The sequence below is a fragment of the Pholis gunnellus genome (genome assembly GCF_910591455.1).
Source record: "Pholis gunnellus genome assembly, chromosome: 17".
In the NCBI taxonomy this organism is placed as follows: Eukaryota; Metazoa; Chordata; class Actinopteri; order Perciformes; family Pholidae; genus Pholis; species Pholis gunnellus.
This window is the reverse complement of record NC_136544.1, coordinates 6810124-6828709: the sequence shown is the minus strand read 5'-3', so window position 1 is coordinate 6828709 and position 18586 is coordinate 6810124. Positions and strand designations below refer to the sequence as shown.

General features: G+C 49.3%; 1 protein-coding gene across 2 annotated transcripts in view; it reads left to right on the top strand.

Moving 5' to 3' along the window:
• tnrc18 (trinucleotide repeat containing 18) overlaps window positions 1-18586 on the top strand; it is a 41275-nt gene extending 22689 nt beyond the window's left edge. Inside the window, exons 9-30 of one of the 2 annotated variants that reach the window (XM_079177714.1) lie at window positions 131-315; window positions 1049-1445; window positions 1692-2684; window positions 2793-2938; window positions 3030-3163; window positions 3380-3493; window positions 3621-3795; window positions 3885-4200; window positions 4481-4696; window positions 7303-7467; window positions 7958-8436; window positions 8869-9003; window positions 9554-9695; window positions 9779-9896; window positions 10734-10809; window positions 10938-11046; window positions 11415-11531; window positions 12298-12450; window positions 13493-15357; window positions 15477-15713; window positions 16480-16554; window positions 16744-18586. In XM_079177714.1, the coding sequence (XP_079033840.1) occupies window positions 131-315; window positions 1049-1445; window positions 1692-2684; window positions 2793-2938; window positions 3030-3163; window positions 3380-3493; window positions 3621-3795; window positions 3885-4200; window positions 4481-4696; window positions 7303-7467; window positions 7958-8436; window positions 8869-9003; window positions 9554-9695; window positions 9779-9896; window positions 10734-10809; window positions 10938-11046; window positions 11415-11531; window positions 12298-12450; window positions 13493-15357; window positions 15477-15713; window positions 16480-16554; window positions 16744-16950 (6554 nt within the window). In that variant the 3' untranslated portion in view covers window positions 16951-18586. Of the gene's footprint in view, window positions 1-130; window positions 316-1048; window positions 1446-1691; window positions 2685-2792; window positions 2939-3029; window positions 3164-3379; window positions 3494-3611; window positions 3796-3884; window positions 4201-4480; window positions 4697-7302; window positions 7468-7957; window positions 8437-8868; window positions 9004-9553; window positions 9696-9778; window positions 9897-10733; window positions 10810-10937; window positions 11047-11414; window positions 11532-12297; window positions 12451-13492; window positions 15358-15476; window positions 15714-16479; window positions 16555-16743 lie in introns of both variants that reach the window. The other variant, XM_079177713.1, reaches the window with a different exon arrangement.

Genomic DNA, 18586 nt, shown 5'->3' with positions numbered 1-18586 from the left:
TGGGAAATGTCTTCAATTTTTAGAAATGAAGCCGTAAAAATGCCGCCCAGCACCGCTTCATTTCTTCATCTTTAACATGACAAATGTGATGCCAAAGAGTTCTCCTTAAACGGCCTCCATCGCTCCACAGGAGGTGATGTACTTGAGCGCGGGGCCCCGGTGTGGTCGGGGGTCTACGGGACCGGCAGCTCGCTGCAGCACGCGGCTCAGCTCCAGCTCCTCTCCCAGCAGCAGATGCTCCGGCAACAGGAGCTGCTCATGATCCAGCAGCACACAGCGCAGGTCCTGGAGCTGCAGAGGAACGCACAGCTAGTCGTAAGTGGACCGAATGTTGTTACATGCAAACCACATATTCAAAGTCTTTTACCTACCTGTGCATATATATATATATATATATATATATATATATATATATATATATACATACACACACACACCTACGTATTCAAACACAAACATAAAACACAGCAGTCCTGCAGCTGCAGGAGACTTTTTAATGAGCATAATATTACAAACACACATCACATCAACAATAAACACATAGATCCTGGCTTTGTAGAGGAATGTAACGGCGAGAAGTGAGACAAATGATATTGCATACACACATAAACCCATTCTACGACTGGGTGAAGAGTTACAGCAATACTATAATAACTAAAGTATGAGGCGGATATCCTGTATTCTACTTATTGTCAACAAATCCCACGCAGAGACCAAAACAAACAATGTGCCCGTATCTCAATACTCTGACTTCCTGATTTCCTGTCAGTGGCCCCTCAAACCCACAGCTCCATACTCTTTATGAACGGGTCACAAATATATTTTTCATGGTGAAAGAATGACTCTGTGATTCCCCAGAGATGACACCGTTTCACACATTTGCTGTCGTAGTAAAGTTGTACAACACATTGAACAAACAGCCACTCACACAGCACATCCTGCAGCTGCCGGAGAAGACGGGCCAGGAAGTCTAAATGCTCACTAATATTTATACCCTGAAGCAAAAGTGTGTCGCATCATCAACGCCGCCTCCTCTCCTGTGTTTCAGGAGCGTCTAAAGGCCAGCGAGCACCGGCCGGAGATGGAAGACAAAGCAGACAAGCGGAGCGCCGACCACAAACCTCGGCCCTCCTCGCTGTCCTCCCCGTCCCCCTCGCCCATCCTGCACCCCCGCAAACCTCCCCTTCTCTCCCGCTCGCCGACCCCGTCCACCTCCTCCCCCGCCCCTCTGCCCCCGCTCCCCTTGCCGGTGACCGCCCTCAAGTCGGAGGACGGCGGTCAGAGGGTGCTCTCTCACCCACCGACGCCCCTGCCTCACCCGCCTTCCCCCCTCTCGGCCTCCCCGCCGCCGTCCTCGCCGCGGCGGCCTAAGCTGGAGGTGGGGCGGAGGGAGCAGAGGGAGGGACAGAAGCCGGCCTCTGCACCCTTTCAGGGCGTCTACTCCGGTGAGTTTGGAGGAATCGAACTGCCGAACATTCAGTCGTGAGCCGTGTCATGTACTGATTTGTCTTGTTCGCTTGTTGGGCTTAAGACCACCTGTATTTTGCCGGGTGTTTATGAGATACACTGTGTGTTTTCATCGTTTAAACTACTGAAGAATGTTTGAGTAATGGATACATCAGGCCTTTGCACGATATTGGATCTATTAGTGACTCTTAACTTCCTTTATTTCTGTTTTACTCTTATGACAGATCTCCCCCCAGGTTACCCGTACCGGTCCATCACTGCCCCATACGGCTCTCCTTTCCCCCCTTATCACGCCCCGGCTCCCACAGCGGCAAACACAGAAGTCGTCCCGCCCCACCGCTCCCGCTCTCCTGCCTCTGCCGCCCGTTTGCCCTCAGCCCACCTCCACTCAAGGCTGCTGGACGCAGACATCAAGCCCCAGAAACTAGAGTCGTCAAAAACGGGATCGTTTCTCAAGCAGGAACCCGACGTGGAGCCGCCTCCGCTTGACTTGACGCCGGAACCTCTGGGTCCTCTTCGCCGGGGCTGCAGCCCCGCGCTAGCCAGCCGGGGCCGAGAGGGAGACGGGGAAGTCCCGAAGCCCCGGACTCGACCGCTCCCGCTGCTCGTCCCCAGCCCTCCGCGGCTTCAAGGTGAGAGACCGGAAGCAGTCGGGGAGGAAGAGAAGGAAGGAGGGCAAATCAAAATGGAGGCGTCATCTCACTGCTGTCAGGCAGCATATCCCCTGCATCCTCCACTCACAGAGGCCGAGCCTAAACCGGAGCTCATCATAGATCCAGAACAATATCGGATGTGCGCCGCTGCAAATACAGACGGCCAGGAGTCGTCTCGGATGTGTCCGTCACTGGAGGAAATCACCAGCGCAGCGTTTGAGCAAGAACAGCCGGACACTCCAATCAACCCGCACACTCCCAGTCTAAGAGAAAGTGCCAGAGAAACTCCCGTTTATCCTCTTCTGACCTCCAACTCGCCGCTCCCGCTGGTCATCGGACCCGAGGATCCCATGGCGGGGATGTTTGCTCTGCTGGCAGCCAGTGAAATGGCCCTGGCCCGTCCGAACACCCCTCCCGCCCTGACACTCATACAGCAGATAGAAAACTCCCCCATGGGTGCAGACTGCAGCAGCACGGGTGCTCTGGAGTTGGTGGCGCTGGAGGGGATGGCCCTGCTCAGCCAAATGGCCCAGCGAGAGATGGAGCACATTCGCCTGGAGCAAGGTGAGTAGATATGAGAGGGAGAGAGAGGTGGGAAATAATTAAAGATAAGATTAAGAGTTTTTTTTTTATATTTCTCTAATGTTTTAATGTCCTCTGTATCCCATTCAGATATGACATTAGAGGGTCTGGACTGTCTTCTGAAAGCCAGCAGACAGATTTTGTTGGAGGCCATCGAGAAACAGTCCCACATTGATCTGCCCAGAACGCTGGACCCCAACAAGAAGTACAGCTGGAGGCAGAGGAAGGAAGAGCCGGTAACCTGAAGACGAACACCACGGCTCACCCAGAGATGTCAGTCGGGGGGGAAATGTCGTGACGCCTTCTTTTCCTCTCTTTTCTCTGCAGCTGTACGGTAAGCTGTCCGTGGACGTGTTGGACGCAGTGGAAGTGGAATACCGCATCCGCCTGGCCGAGCTGCAGAAGACGTATAAGGAGAGGCAGAGAGATCTGAGCAAGCTGCAGAGACGCAGAGACAAGCGGTGAGCTCACATACTTACTGCAAGAACCACATTCAAGATGCAATAATCACACTCCTGCTATTATTACACACACACACACACACACACACATACTTACTGCAAGAACCACATTCAAGATGCAATAATCACACTCCTGCTATTATTACACACACGCACGTTCCCACGACTCCACCCCAGACAAAACACACACCTTTAACTCTTTTATGAATATGTCAGTGAGCGGCAGCAGCAGGAGGATGAGAGGCGGAGCCTGACCAGACGGGGCAGAGGACGACCCAGGAAGAGGAAACATTTGGCTACAACTCCCAAACTGGACAGCAGGCCTGGAAAGTGAGTGAGATCTCCACCTTAATTCAGCCATCTTTTGTTTGGTTCTTTTACGTTTATTTTGGTTTGCTTGTTTAGTTTTTGGTTGTGCAAAAACAGTTCAAATATCCCGATGTGTCAGGGTGGGTAGGACTGTGCAATACTCTGAGGACTCTGAAGCCGGGGATGGACAGAGGAAGAGGTTCCGGGTGTCCAGAGAAGAAGAGGAGACGGAGGCAGGAAGTGGAGGGGTGAAGATTAAAAAGAAGAAGAAGAAGAAGAAGAGCTGGAATGATGAGGAGCCGTCCACCAGTCACGGTCTGGAGGTAGGCTTCTCGCAAGTGCATGTTTCAAATTTTGGCTGCAGTGTGACGCCAGCGTTCTGAGTGATTAACAAACTGGGTTTTTTTTCCAGGTGTTGAAGGTGAAGCGTGGCCACGTGTGCGAGCAGGAGCAGCTGGCGTCGGACCTCGACAGAGCGCTCTCGCTCTCGCAGCTCGGCTCACTCGGCGCCGCTCGCAAACTTACCTCCAACTCCAAATCAGACAAGCCGAAGGGCAAGTCTGCGGAAGGCCGGGCGAAGGAGCACGGCATCCACCCGTCCGCCAAAGCAGGGAAGCACAAGATGGCCGCCAAGGCCTCCGCCCCGGAGACCGTCCGGAAGGTGAAAGGTCAGAAGAACACTGCTTTGTTCTCTCCAATGAGATCGGAGCTCAGCAGCTGCTCCAACAGTGAGTACCTGAACATAACTGCTTTGTATGACTCATGCTGTTAGAGAAGAACTGATACGTCCAAGTAATGTTTCATCTTCAAAACACACTTATCTTTTAAAATCAGACTCATCGGTTAGTTATATATGATCTAGTTATGTTGGCCTGAGCCGAGTCGTGGATTTAAAACATTGTAATCTAGATCCAGGTTCAGATTGAAGAGTGCTGGTGATGCTGAGACATCCTCCTGGTGTCCGACTCGTCATTTCATGAATCATTAACCGCACTCTCTCTGCACCAGACTCAGATTCAGAGGAGCGCAGTACCGCTCGAGGGGGCTGGCCCCCTCTCTCAGGGACGCGTTCTCACGGCAGCCCGGCCAGGAAGAGGCGATCGCCGCCGTCGCCGACGTCCCTGCTGTCCAGCCAGAAGTCTCAGAAGAAGAAGAAACACAAGCACTTATCGCTGCTGCTGGAGGAAGCGGGCCTCAGCTCCTCCGACGACTCCTTCGACCAAGGTTACTGACCAAATCTTACAGCTCCCCCCCCTCCCCCCCCTCTCGCTGTAGAGTCGGGCAGAAACGTGTCTTTGAGCCTCGTCACAGCGTCTTTGTGTGCGTTTCGCTCAGGCAGCTGTTGTCAGACTGTGCTTTAGCTCGACGATCTCTACCTCTCTCGCTGCTGGCTCTATAAAGTGGCCTTTTTAAAAAAAAAAAAAAAACAACAACAAAAAAGAGTTTACCTATTTCTATGGTGTTTTTTTTACTTGCCTGGATTGCAAACCGTTTTTTGTAGTATTTGTACATTGAAAAATTGTGTGAATTTGTGAGATTCTTTCATAAAGTTGTATTGCAGTTTGGTACCTATGAGCTTTATTAAAGGTGTTGATTTGATTGGCACAGAAAGCGAAGCGCTGTGGTCCTTGTGTCTGCTTCATCTGTCTGTCCGTCTGTCGGTCTGTCCAGCTGCACCTCACACACCCTTTAGACTGCTCTGTTCCTCAAATATCCCTTTTGGTCCTCCTGGCAAAGGTTTGAAAAAAAAAACTAAAAAACACACCGTTCAGCTTCAGCTGTACATTTGGGAAACTTAAAACATGACACGTAGAAGATTAGTTCAGAGCACACAGAGCTGATAGGACAGATGAGATGTTTATTTCCTGGTTATAAAACAAAGAGAAATGTAATGATAGTTGGATCTTTGTTTATTGATGATGTGGTCTAGTGTTTGATGATGTGGGGGAAATAAATGCATCACGACTCGTTCCGAACTTCTTGACGGCACCAGTCGTATTAGATGCTGGGGATATTTGGACAATAGAGCCCCTCCTCTGTGTCTACTAAACCTTCAAATAACCCTTTTCCCTTTACGTCACTCTCTCAGACATCTTGCTCCGTCCTCTCACCCCCCCCTCCCCTCCTCCCCTCCTCCTCGCCTTTGCCCCTCCTCGTCCTCCTCGTCCTACCCATGATGCTTTGAGTGTCTCTCAGCCTGTTCCGTGTGCTTGTGCTGCTGCTGCTGCATTACAGAAGCTTGGCAAGGACTAGCGCAGCCTTGAGCCTACGCTACCTCGCTGTGGCTAAAGCTTTGCTTAAGCTTGACTTAAGGCCAGGCTGAGCTACGGCTCGGCTGCCCCGCCCTGCCTGAGGCCACACCCCTGTCACCTGCTCTGTAAGTAGGAAGTGCCCCTTCCTCTATTCTTTATTAACCGCTAACATGGACCGTGCTGAAATTGAATCACATACACAGAATATTAACTTTTCTTCATCTTTTTTTATTTTTTATTTTTACTCTCAAAAGATAAATCTCTTCTAATGAGAGCCCTGGTTACCTCCACTTACCCAGCGTTGCGTCTCCGGATGGCTTGCAAACGTTTATTGGAAGACTGCTGGGAAAGAGGACGTAGCCATGGTTGCTCATACCAACACTAGACCAAGGGGCCTCACAGGGCTGTCCTCTCAGTGCCTGCCTGTTGTATCGTCTGCCTGCTTCAGTTAACACGCGGTGGATTCACAGTACAACGTGTGCTCCAGACTAGGATCCTAAAACAAGTCCTTGTTTAGTAAATATGTATTTTATTCTTGTCTGGAGTCGCCGCAAAAGGGAACCGTTTCATTCGTTGGCTGAAGAGGAACTTGACGTCCAATAAACATCTTTTGCCGGCCTCTGTTGGTTTCACTTCTTGCTGCAGTGATGTAAAGGTCTACTTTGGTACACCATGACATCACTGCTCTGTATGTTTGAGAGACTTTCAGCCTAGCGTTACAAAATAGTTGCACAATTTTATGGCCGCCGTTTTACACTTCAAAGTGATTAAGACAGAACATACAACGGTATGTTGTGCTGTGAATCCGCCCACAATGTTGACTCTCTAACCCATGAGGAGATGCTTCTCTGTTGCTATGGACCTAACTGCTAACAACACATTGCTAACCAGCAGTATGCTGCAGTGTGCGCTTCACTGCCTTTGTGTGTGTGTGTGTGTGTGTGTGTGTGTGTATGTATGTGTGTGTGTGTCTGTGTGCTGGCCTGTCAGACTTGGAGGAAGAAGGAAGCAGTATTTCACTTCTCCCTGTGTCACATTCCCCAGAGGTTTTTCTTTTTCTCCGATATATAAATAATAAATGATAATGGAGTCAAGAGTTTCAGCTCACATGGTCTCAGCAGCTGTGTGTGTGTGTGTGTGTGTGTGTCTGTTTGTGTGTGTGTGTGTGTGTCTGTGTGTGTGTCAGTCAGCGTGGCTTACATGCATGTATGTGGTAAATCCCAATTTTTCCTGCTGTGTCTTGCTTACTCAGCATTACAGTGTGAGAGCAGGCTGCAGTGGTTTGGACAGTAGATCTCTCTCCACTGTTGTCTCTGATCAGCTGACATGTTAAGATGTGGGATTGTGTGTGTGTGTGTGTGTATAAAAGTCTGTTATTGTAAAGTACAGGCTTCTACACAGGCTTAATTTAGTCATATTTAGTTTATTGTCTTAAAAACGTATCTCGATCCCTTTTCTTTCGTTAATTCCTCTCCACAGTCGGTAGGAAGTGGAAGTAGGAAGTGATTTGACCTTTTGGCCCAGACCAATGCTGCCGCCGCAGTCTTCTCTGAGCTGATCCTCTTTTCTCTGAAACAGAAACGTCCGAGGATGAGGACGACTACGAGGACGAGTCTGATTCGGCCGATGAGGAGAGCGGGCTCGGTCTGCTGGCCAGGTTTGCGGCGAGCGCGCTCCCCGTCAGCTCCACTCCATTGAGCATTTTCCATGACGGCAAACAGCGCAGCAGGCAAAGCACTCTGGGTAAAAACGGATACGACTGAGTTGCACGTGACAGAGCATCACGTCTGTGCCAATAGCCACAATCAATATGGATTACCTTATTATGTAAAGTAGCAACAAAGAGGGAAAAGTAGATTAAAACCACAGTGATGTGGCTTTTTCATTAATTCTCTGCACAAACGCTTCTGCCTTTACCACATTTCACAGATTCCCTTGACCCGATTTTGTTTTTGTGGTTGAGCAGGTTCACCGCCTGAGAGATTGTTGAGGATTATTTTATCGATTCTTGATTAAACATTCATTTATTTCTAATTGTCACATCAGGCTGCATGTAATGATTCAGTCTTCAATAATGTATTAGTTTCAAATTGATCAATAGTCCTATTCACAGTTATTGATTTCACAAAATCTTAACACCTGAGTTTATTACTGGCTGCATGTTTTATTGTGTGTGTGTGTGCGTGAGAGAGAGAAGAAGAGTTGTTTGTGACCCTGTCCTCTCCTCTGTCAGGGTCTTCAGAGTGCGAGTGGTCAGACTCTGGATCAGACCTGCGACTGAGGAAGTTCCCGTCTCTGCTTCACGGCAAACGCTCCGCCCCAGAGCTTCCCCTGTTGCCTCCGGCAACCCGCCGCATCGACCAGACCAGCCCCTCCAAGCGCGATGAGGCGCTGCCCGCCAAACGCAAGCCTCTGCCCAAACCACGGCCGTCGCCGCGTCAGTTTAGCTTCGACCTCCCCTCGGGCTCCGGGTTCGGAGGCTTCAGCGAGGACGAGGGCTGGACCCGGCGCCGCAGCGAGAGGATCTTCCTCCACGATGCCACCACCTCAGCCGGTCAGATGCCTGCGTCAGTCCCCGCCGCTGCCGCCGCCGCTGCCTCCACCGGTCAGAGCTCCTCCCCCTCCTCCGGCTCAGCCCCGCCTCTCACCCCGAAGCCAGCCTCCAGACCCAAACCCTCTCCGCCCAGCAGAGAGGGGAAAGATGTGGTGAAAGTACGTCAATAATTCATCGGGGTTGTTAATCACCAACTGAGAAGAGCCTTAAAAACAAAGAGACTCTCCGCCTCTCCTTGCTCCTCGTCCTTTTCTTCTCTGTTACTGTTTCACTCCTCTCCTCCTCCCTCAAACTCTGGTTCCCTCACATCCTTTTGTCTCCCTTGACACCTCTGTGTGTGTGAGAGCGTGTGTTTAAGTGTGTGTGTCAGAGTGCCAGCAGGGGTTTCCTAGTACTTCAGTCACTGCAGCACTCCCCTGCTGTCTGTGTGGTGTTGCTGACAAGAAAGGACAACTGCAGGCAGCCTGGCAGCATCCCACCCTCAGTGTGTGTATGTGTGTGTGTGTGTGTGTGTAAAGATGTAAATCTGTCAACTACATCCTCAGTATGCATGCTTTTAACTCTGCGTGTTTTGGCTTTTTGCAAACCAGAAAAAGAAGCCGAAGGACTCTCCTCTGCCCGTGAGCCCGTCCGCTCTGTGCAGTCCAATCACGGACGTCCCTGCGCCGCTGAGCCTCAGCCCGGCACGCAAGAGCCTACCGAAAGCTAAGACAAAGGCCAGAGAGGTCAGTGGGATGATGTATCAGCTGTCATGATGGATGTGAACTTAATTATCCCGGCAAGGACAAAACCATAACGTTTGAAGCTGTCGGACCTAAATGAGGCCACTTTACTTTCTTCAACACGTGCACACACACACACAGCAACGTTTAACCGATAGCTTGTGTTGTTATTCTCACTAGTGAGAGAAAAAAAGTAAACCTCTTGCAACGTGTGATTTTCCGCCAAAGTGTTGCATTGCTCTCCATCTGCCACCAGCCACAACTAGAGTTTGTTTTGGAAGCACTAAAGGCAGCTGAAGTGTGTGCATAGCTCTCTGTGGCGGTGGAGCGGCAGAGAAAAGACTGTGTGTTCAGCAGCATAAGTGTTGTAATATGTTACTGTTTCACTTTGAAAAGTTCATTCGTGGTGCGTCAGCCTGCTTCGGTTTGGTGGGCTGCCACAAATGAATCCTGCAGAAGCAGGAGCACCTTACGGCAAACAGTCAGGTGCATTCCACATCCAGACGTTTATGGGACAGATTTATCTTATTGGATAATCGGTGTGTTTTCGCAGCCTTCCAGAGGAGCGGTCAGCCGGCTGATGGAGAGCATGGCGGCAGACGAAGACTTCGAGCCCAACCAGGACAGCAGCTTCAGCGAGGATGAGCTGGTCCCACCGCGCAGCAACAGCGTGTCGGAGGGGTCCTCCACGCCTGGTCAGTACACAGCAACACCCTCCGCTACTGCTTACGACGGTGAACAAAGAGATGCTTATTTACTGCTGTGTTGTTGTGTTCAGCTCCAGTGCAGTGTGTGTTGGATAAGGATTCTCTGGTGGACGGACTCAGAGTTTTGATCCCGATGGACGACCAACTACTGTACGCAGGACATGTGAATACTGTACACTCCCCTGATATGTGAGTACGCCTGAAAACCACTGGAGCCCAGTGATAGATGTGCAGCCTTTAATGGTGGAAACATCTGTTTCTGCACTATTACGAGCAGATCAATCAGTGTGCTCCAATTCTTTGTCCCCGTTGAAGTACCTGATTTAGCCGCACATTGATGGAAGATGTGTGGAGAACCTCCAGACATTTCAACTAAAGGAGAACATATAGTTAGGAAGCATCTGCAGGTGCAAACCACGGTGATCTGTTGCTGAGCTTAGTTATACGTTGTTTGCTGAGAAAGCTAAACGCCTGCTGCCGGTTAGCTCAGCTTAGCATAGAAACTGGAAGTAAACAGCTAGCCATAATCAATTGTTGTTCTCACGTTTAGGTTTTTGTACTGAGTAAACAAAGGGCATACGGTACAAAAAGCAAATAAGCATTTTTCTAAAATTCCTCTAAACATGTAAAATGTGCATCCACACAAACATAAAGACATTCAGATCTAATTTTCGTCATTTAGCTGACGCTGAAATCCGGAGTGGCTTAATTAACAGAAAACAAACAGACTAAAGCCCTGTTCAGACGGGATTAATATTCCAGGGGAGTGTGGGTATTAGTCACGCTCTGCTCTGCGCGCTGTTCGGCAGAGCCAAAGTACTACGGTGGTAGTTGGTTTAAAAAAAAAGACGACACACTCCCCGGCCTGCTGCACATCAAAGCAGTCACAATCAGGTTAAAGGTTGAGTCCTGTCTCTGGCGAAGGGACCATTCGCACTGCAGAGACAGCTGATCTTACTCTTGAGAGCGCTGGCCCTTTTCCGACCGGTAAACCTTTGACCCGATTCCCACATTTCCTCCCTGCAGCTACAGTGTGGTGGTGGAGGGGGAGAGAGGGAACCGACCACACATCTACTGCTTGGAACAACTGCTGCAGGAGGCTGTGAGTAAACTGTCACACATGAATCCTCAACGTTTGTGGGGAGTTTGGACACTTTTTGAGGAGTTGGAAAAGTGAACCTGTGCAAAGTCTGTCCATTGAAATGATGCGAGTACCTTCTATGTGTGCAGATCATCAATGTGAAGCCCCCGTCCGTGCGCTACCTCCCAGAGGGAACCCGCATCGCTGCCTACTGGAGCCAGCAGTACCGCTGCCTTTATCCCGGCACCGTTGTCAACGGTATTGCACCAGCGCAGACACACACACACACACACACCCATCACTTACATAATAAGATACATAATCTACTTTCATTGACAATTTAACTGTAGCTGGCAGCACAAACAAATATAAAAGATCTTCACAGAGTATAATTCAGCTCAGTTTATTGCTTTAAATAGCCGGATGGTAATGGGAACATAATTAGTTCGGGTGCTTTCTATTCAGAGCGCTTTACTGAAATGAACTATGAGCAATATTGCTTGAGTGATTGGGTGTCACTTATACAAATGAAAACACATGCGTTAAAACAGGTTCTTTTATCTCCTAAATGTGTCAAACTCGAACGGTCTCAGCTGACTTTTGACTGTGTTTCGTGCCGTAAACAGGAAGTTCAGATATTGACGAGAATGACGATCTTATCACGGTGGAGTTTGACGACGGAGACACAGGCCGCATCCCCCTCTCCCACATTAGACTGCTGCCGCCAGACTACAAGATCCACTGTGAGTACACACACACACACACACACACACACACACACACACATGGTGAAGTCACAGACTTATATTGCATCTTACCCTCACTGCTTGGTTAACAAATAATATCTTTGTGCGTGTGTGTGTGAGCAGGCCTCGGATCAGGCCTGTCTGCATATGCATGAACGCTATTTGTGTGTGTGTGTTGATGGTTTTAGCATAAGTGTTTTCCCTGTAGAGGGCTGCTAACTTACAGCTATTCCGGTACATCGCTACTCTTTGAACTGCTGTGTGTGTGTGTATGTGTGTATGTGTATATATATATATATAGTTCCTCCTAAGTGGATGTGTTGTCCAAGACTAAAGCCTGGTTCCGCCTTCATGGTCGTCCACATCAAATACAGTGAGGAAAACAGGGCCTCCTCAAGGAGAGAAACACGGAGCACAAAAACACAAGAATATTTACTTGTCAAATGACAGTATTTTCTCTGCGGCTCTACTGTTGATTCTTGCATATCAGAAGCTGGTGTAAATATTTCCCTTTTTGCGAGCAAGGTGCTTCCACTATGTTGATGTTTTATGAGGGAGGGAACTCTGCACACACACTCAGAAATCCAATATTTGAACATTGGCTCGATTGAGAGGTTGAGAAATTCAGATTTATTTCGTTTTTTTCTTGTCCAGAAACCCGGTCAGCTATAATGTCCTGCAGTCATGATAGAACCATGAAGAGCACACAGTTTAAGTATTTCAGATCCACCATAAAGCCCGATGGCTCTCTGCTTCTGTCCAGGCGCCGAGCCGTCCCCCGCGCTGCTCGTGGCCAGCTGCTCCAGGAGGCGAGTCCGCAAGTGCAGCAAAGAGGGCAAAGAAGCGGGAACAAAGCCGGAGGACAGCGCTCCTAAGATCAAAGGAAGACCTGGTCGCAAACCCAAACCCAAACCAGGTGAGCTCATCAAACTGCTTCCTCAGGAACTGATGGATGGATTGAGTAAAAAAAACAGTTTTGTTCTGTTGTCGGCTTATATGAGGCTTTTTAGCTTGACTTTTAGTACCACCTTTAGTCCACTTAATAATTATTACCAACCCACCGACCCGCTGCTTGTCCTACTAATAGATAATATCCTCTGAGTATCAACGATAATGCTGGTAGAAACCATGAGTCTCACAGAAATGATTGACCAAAAGTGTCAAATCTTTAAGAACTATCAAAGCTAATGTTTCCTATGGGAGGTAAAGATAATGGAGCTGGTGCTTAAGATAAAACTAGTGAATTGTACATTAAGTGCTGCCATCACGTTTGTCTTTATTTGATATATGCTTTCTTCTTCTTCGATTAATTCCCTGGGACCAGTAAAAGACATCTCCTCACATACTGGAGCCAAACGTGTCGGCACAACGTAATCAAATAAGAGATGACTTTTCATCAGTTTCTCTTCTGGGTGCCTCACTTATCCATTTAAGACAAAAATGGACTTAAAGATACAGTTGGTAACAATAATATGAAGAACCTTTTTCATATTTGCTCAAACTGTCACTTGCTTTGGTCCTCTTAGTCTTTTGATTCATCTTTTTAAAACAACAGGACCAACAGAAATAGCTCAAGACTCAGAGAGCTCTTTCATCAAACATCTCATATTTGACCACGGCTGTCAGCTCTGATTTCAGTTCATTAAATGTGCTCAAACAGCTTCGTTGTTGTTCTGCAAAGCTCAGAGTCCATCACTCTCGCTGTAATAAATGGCATGTTGCATGTCTGATTTGCTGACGCCGGCCTCCTTTCTACTGGGTAAGCAGTTCTGAAATGCAATGTTTTCAATTCAGAATTGTTGCTCATTTGTCATCTCAGCATGTGAGTCTGCGGACCACAAAGATCACGAAGCCACACAATGAATATGTCAGCATATCCAGGGTAAACCTGTTTACATTTGGCCCAGACAAACCACGTTCTTAAACCTTTTTGTGGTCTCTCCTTTCCTATTTTTCAGAGACCTCTTTGAACCCAGATGGCCGTGAAAAAGCTGATCCTCCATCCTCCCCCCCGCAGCCCGCGGAGAGGCCCCAGGCTCCAGCCAAGCCTTCCCAGGACCGGACCTCCTCTGTCCAGAAGGCGGCTCCGGAGAAGCCCCGACCTGCCTCCCGGCCAATCATGGGAACCCAGGCAAAACCAGGCCGCAAAAGCTCCGCCACGTCTCCTGCAAGTAGCCCCACCCTTCCCATCCCGGTGCCCAGGAAGGCCGGCTCAGCCCAGCCTTCTGCTCCTAAACCAGGCTGTGCTCTCCCTCCCTCCCTCTACCCCTCCACCTATGGAAAGGTCCTGACCGTGGATCTGTACAGCGAGCCCAACCTCAGCTCGTACAACAGCCAGCGCAGAGAAAGAGAGAGTCGCAGCAGTGACGGTCCCACCACCAACAGGCCGATGTCCCGGCCCGCTATGGCACCGTCATCTACTGCGCCCAAGCCAAGCGCTTCGTCCGCGACCAGACCCACTTCTGCTTCGCCCAAAACCAAACCGTCCTCGGACCATCACAGCGGCTCCAGACCCGGCCACGGCTCTGGACTTCTACCTGGTCCCGTCTCCAGGCTGTCAACAGGCAAACAGGGCTCTTCGCTGACTCCCAGACCGTCATCTTCATCTTCATTGTCGTCATCATCATCGGCCCCTAGACCCAAACTGAAGATGCCGTCCGACCAGCTGTCCTCCAGACCCAGCTCCATCTCCAGGCCCAAGCCCAACCCGGGGCACAGTGACGTGGGCTCAGTGGTGAGACGCAAGTCCCAGCCTGCAGAGCCCCTCGTGAAGCTGGACCACGAAGGTGTCACCTCCCCAAAGACCAAGAAGACCAAGGCCCTGATGTTGCTCGAGGGTCGAGGCGTCAGAGGAGACCACACCCCCATCACCACGGCCACAGCCAATCAGGAACTGCTAAAGGCGAGACCAAAAGCCCCGGATAGAGTCTCCAGCCTGAAAGAGAAAGACTCCGCCTACAAAGCGCCGATGCCGGCCAAGGAGAAGGCAGAGAGTCGTGGAAGTGCCGGCAGAGGACAGGAGGTGGACACAAGAGAGGAGAAAGGTAAAAGAGAGGAGAGGAAGGAGGTGGAGAAAAGAGAGGAGAGGAAGGAGGTGGAGAAAAGAGAGGAGAGGAAGGCGGTGGAGAAAAGAGAGGAGAGGAAGGTTAAAGATGAATCTCAGAGTAGCAGCAGCTCGGAGTCAGAGGAGGAAGGGGAGAAAGGGAAGTTAAAGAAAAAGAAGAAATGCACCTCGAGTTGCTCGTCGTCCTCTTCATCCTGCTCTGGTTCCTCCTCGTCTTCTTCATCATCGTCGTCTTCGTCGTCCTCTTCTTCCACCGATGACTCTTCCTGCAGCTCCGATGAAGAGAGGACCCGTACGCCTCCACCAGGCCCCGTCACCCCACCTCCAGTACAGGACAAACCGAAAGAAGAGACAAAAGAAGAAGAAGAAGAAGAAGAGGAGGAGGAGGAGGAGGAGGAGGAGGAGGAGGATGAAGAGCTGAAGAAGGAAGTGGAGGTAAAAGAGGAGGAAGACGAGCTGTCTCCTCCCTCACAATCTCCCTCCCCTTCATCCTCTCCGACTCCTTCTGCTCCTGAGCCCGCCAAACCTGCTAAACCAGCGACGGGGAAGGGCTCGGGGCAAAGGGGTCGTCCTCCCAAACCGAAGCCCAGCGGAGGAGAGGGGAAGGTGGGGAGACCAAAGCGGAGAGAGGGCGTCCACCTCCCCACAACCAAGGAGCTGGCTAAACGTCAGAGGCTTCCCAGTGTGGAGAACAGGCCCAAAATATCTGCTTTCCTCCCAGCCAGACAGCTCTGGAAGTGGTTTGGAAAACCCACTCAGGTGAGAAGAAAAATATCACTCGTATATACAAAAATCAGAAGAGAAACACCCAACTGTGTTCTTCCAAATATACCTTCACTTTGTGACCAGTCTGTCCTCTTCTGACCCCCCCCACACAGAGACGAGGCATGAAGGGCAAGGCTAAGAAGCTCTTCTATAAGGCCATTGTGCGTGGGCGAGAGATGATCCGCATCGGTGACTGCGCCGTGTTCCTGTCCGCCGGCCGGCCCAACTTGCCCTTCATCGGCCGCATCCAGAGCATGTGGGAGTCCTGGGGCAGCAACATGGTGGTCAGGGTCAACTGGTTCTATCACCCGGAGGAAACCAACCCCGGCAAGAAACTCACCGACAAGAAGGTAGGAGCCTGTTCTCAAACATTCTCAGGGAGCTTTTAACGTAGCCTCAACATTTCACCACCATTTTCTCCACAGCTTAAGAAACCTTTAAGTCTCCTAAGGTCCTCCTTCCTTCTCCACTTTCACCTTAGGAGATCTTAGGACTAAGCTACTTTGTGAATAACCTTTGTCTCTACCAGGATCTTGTCATTTAAAAATGTCATAATAAGAGTATTCTTAGAACTTCAGCACCAGGAGCAACTCTTTGCACGAGGAACCTTCATGAATACGGACCCTCAAGTTTTGAAACCAGGACCAGAAATGACTGACGGATTAAACTGGACCCGCCCCCTAGAGCTTTAACATAGTCGTCATTGTTGAGGCACAAAACTCGATAAATCACTATCTGAGAATTATGATTTGTCTTTCAGTAAAAGATAATTAAATTTATTAAATTTATTTTGTCTGAATAACAGAAGGTCTTATTCACGGGTGAGAGCGTTTTGACTTTTACATTCCAGGAAATGTAAGTCATGAAATTGGAATTATTCAGTTCAATCTCATAACTAATAGAACCTGCCTCCTCCATAATGTGTCTCTTATTTCCTCATTGCAATATATCATGCTGCTGTATCATTAAAAAGAGGTCATCATGATGAGGTCGATCCTGACTTTAAAGTATTTAATGCATGATTCATTCCTAGCTGTTCAGTAAAAGAAGAAGAAGACATGTTTGTGTATAATTAGTACGAAGTGTTTTGCTAAAAACGTTGTCTGTCCTCTGCAGAACTGGGATCAGATGTGCGGTCAGTCTCTACCAGCAGCGCTGCACTCGTCTATCCAGAGGAAAGACTTCATGGAGGTGAGAGAGAACAAAGAGCTCTGCTAGCTACTCACACTGTTCCACTGATGTTCTGATTTATTCTACCGGGTGATTGTGGGTCAAGTATAAAGAAAACAGAAAGAAAAGCTTAACGGACAAACAGAAAGCTGTAACGCTTCGTTGGGTAGAACATATGTAGAATCAAACCCCTCTCTGTCTCCGTCACAGCGCGCCCTCTACCAGTCCTCTCACAGCGACGAGAATGACGTGCAGACGGTCAGCCACAAGTGCCTGGTGGTGAGCGTGGAGGAGTACGAGCAGATGACCCACACGCGCCGCTACGCCGACAGCGAGGACCTCTACTATCTGGCCGGCACCTACGAGCCCACCACGGGCATGATCTTCAACACCGACGGAGTCCCGGTCATCTGCTGAACCCACGCAGGACTCCCCTACCAGTTCAAGGAACCAAATCACGACTCGCTTAACTTTTAACTGCACCTCGCAAGGAGTTAACCCCCCCCCCCCCCCCCCTCCGGTCTCTTCCCAAGTCTAATCACTGATCTTCATTCATGATGGATCTTTTAAGCAACGACACCACGACACACTTCAAACAGACTGTCACGAGCAGCTTCAACTACAGAGACTGGAGACACTATCGACAGTATTACAAGGACCGAGTCTCCTGAAACCTTTGCACACACATAAGACTCCATCAACGCTGTGTTGCTCGTTGTGTTCAAGGGAAAGCTTGAGAACGCACACGGGCACCTCAGTCCCCTTTTACATGTAAATATACCTGCATAGACACACGTGTAAATACTCACCTCCATGTAATACACACACCGTTATATAGAGGAAAATATGAGTGTTTTATTTTCATGTAATAGATTTATGTCAGAGTACTTTTTTCTAAAGAGGTTAACAGTCGAGAAGCTTTAATGAACTGTGAATGATGGTAAGGAGAGAGGCGTCCGTCCGTCCGTCCTCCTGCTGTGTCGGGACGGACGGACGGACGGACGCACGCGCGCGGCGGTGATGTGACGTTGTGATTATGATGTTGCCGTGGTGATGTTACAGTCATATAAATGTATCTACAGAACAGCAGGAGCGACGGACACAGAGAGAGAGAGAGAAGTAGAGACTCCTTCCATCGCTGTCCAACAGAAAGCACTTAACACTTAACGTCTATCCCAGTTTAAGTTAACCCCTTCAATTCCCCTTGACAATCCTCACTCGGGCAGGCCGACTGTCCGTGTGCTACTAAAACTTCTGACTCCCTCAGAGACTCAGGCTTAAAGATAGAGAGAGAGAGAGGAAGGGATCTTGTACTATGAAAAGCACTTCCCATTTTCATCTTTAGTTGCTATTCTTTGAGGAAGAATCCACCCTGAGAACATTTAAACACTACGAAACCAGCTGCTGTTGATGTTTCTTGTGTTTTGCCCATTTCTGAACCACACAGGGAGACTTAGAGCCAAGAGGAGCGAGAGACACCAGCTCCTCCACCCGACAGCAGCATAGCTACAGGATTCTGTGTTTGGGGGATGTCGAAAAGCATGCTGGGAATTGTAGGACAAAAATGGGTAACCAAGAAAAGTAAAGGATAACACTTGATCACAAAGTGACTCTGAATGCACTGAGCAAGACACGGCCGATGTATCGACAGTGTGGGAGTCCCACAGGGTGGATTTGTCCTTTTTTTTTTTTTATGTTAAGGTGTTTTCAGGGTTGTAAACATTGCAGTCAGTCCAAGAAGCATCAAGGACGTGGCACAGATAGGGAGTAGGAAGCTGCCAGCGCTGATTACATCATGAGCATAATTCAATTTTAACGGTTATCTGCCACAGTTTTGGCTTCGTTCATTCGCTTTGGCTGCAGTGTTTTCAACCTCTGAGTGTCCTTTTGTCAGATGTCGTTTTTCTTTTGCTTCTGCTGTTTTATGGACATCAATCTTTGCCGTTTTCCCCGTTCGGTCACATTTCTACCCTCCAAGCAATCATCTTTGACATGAGTTCGCTTTGAACGAGCTCCGCCGCAGAGGAGACTGTGTGACTGGGAGACTTGTGCG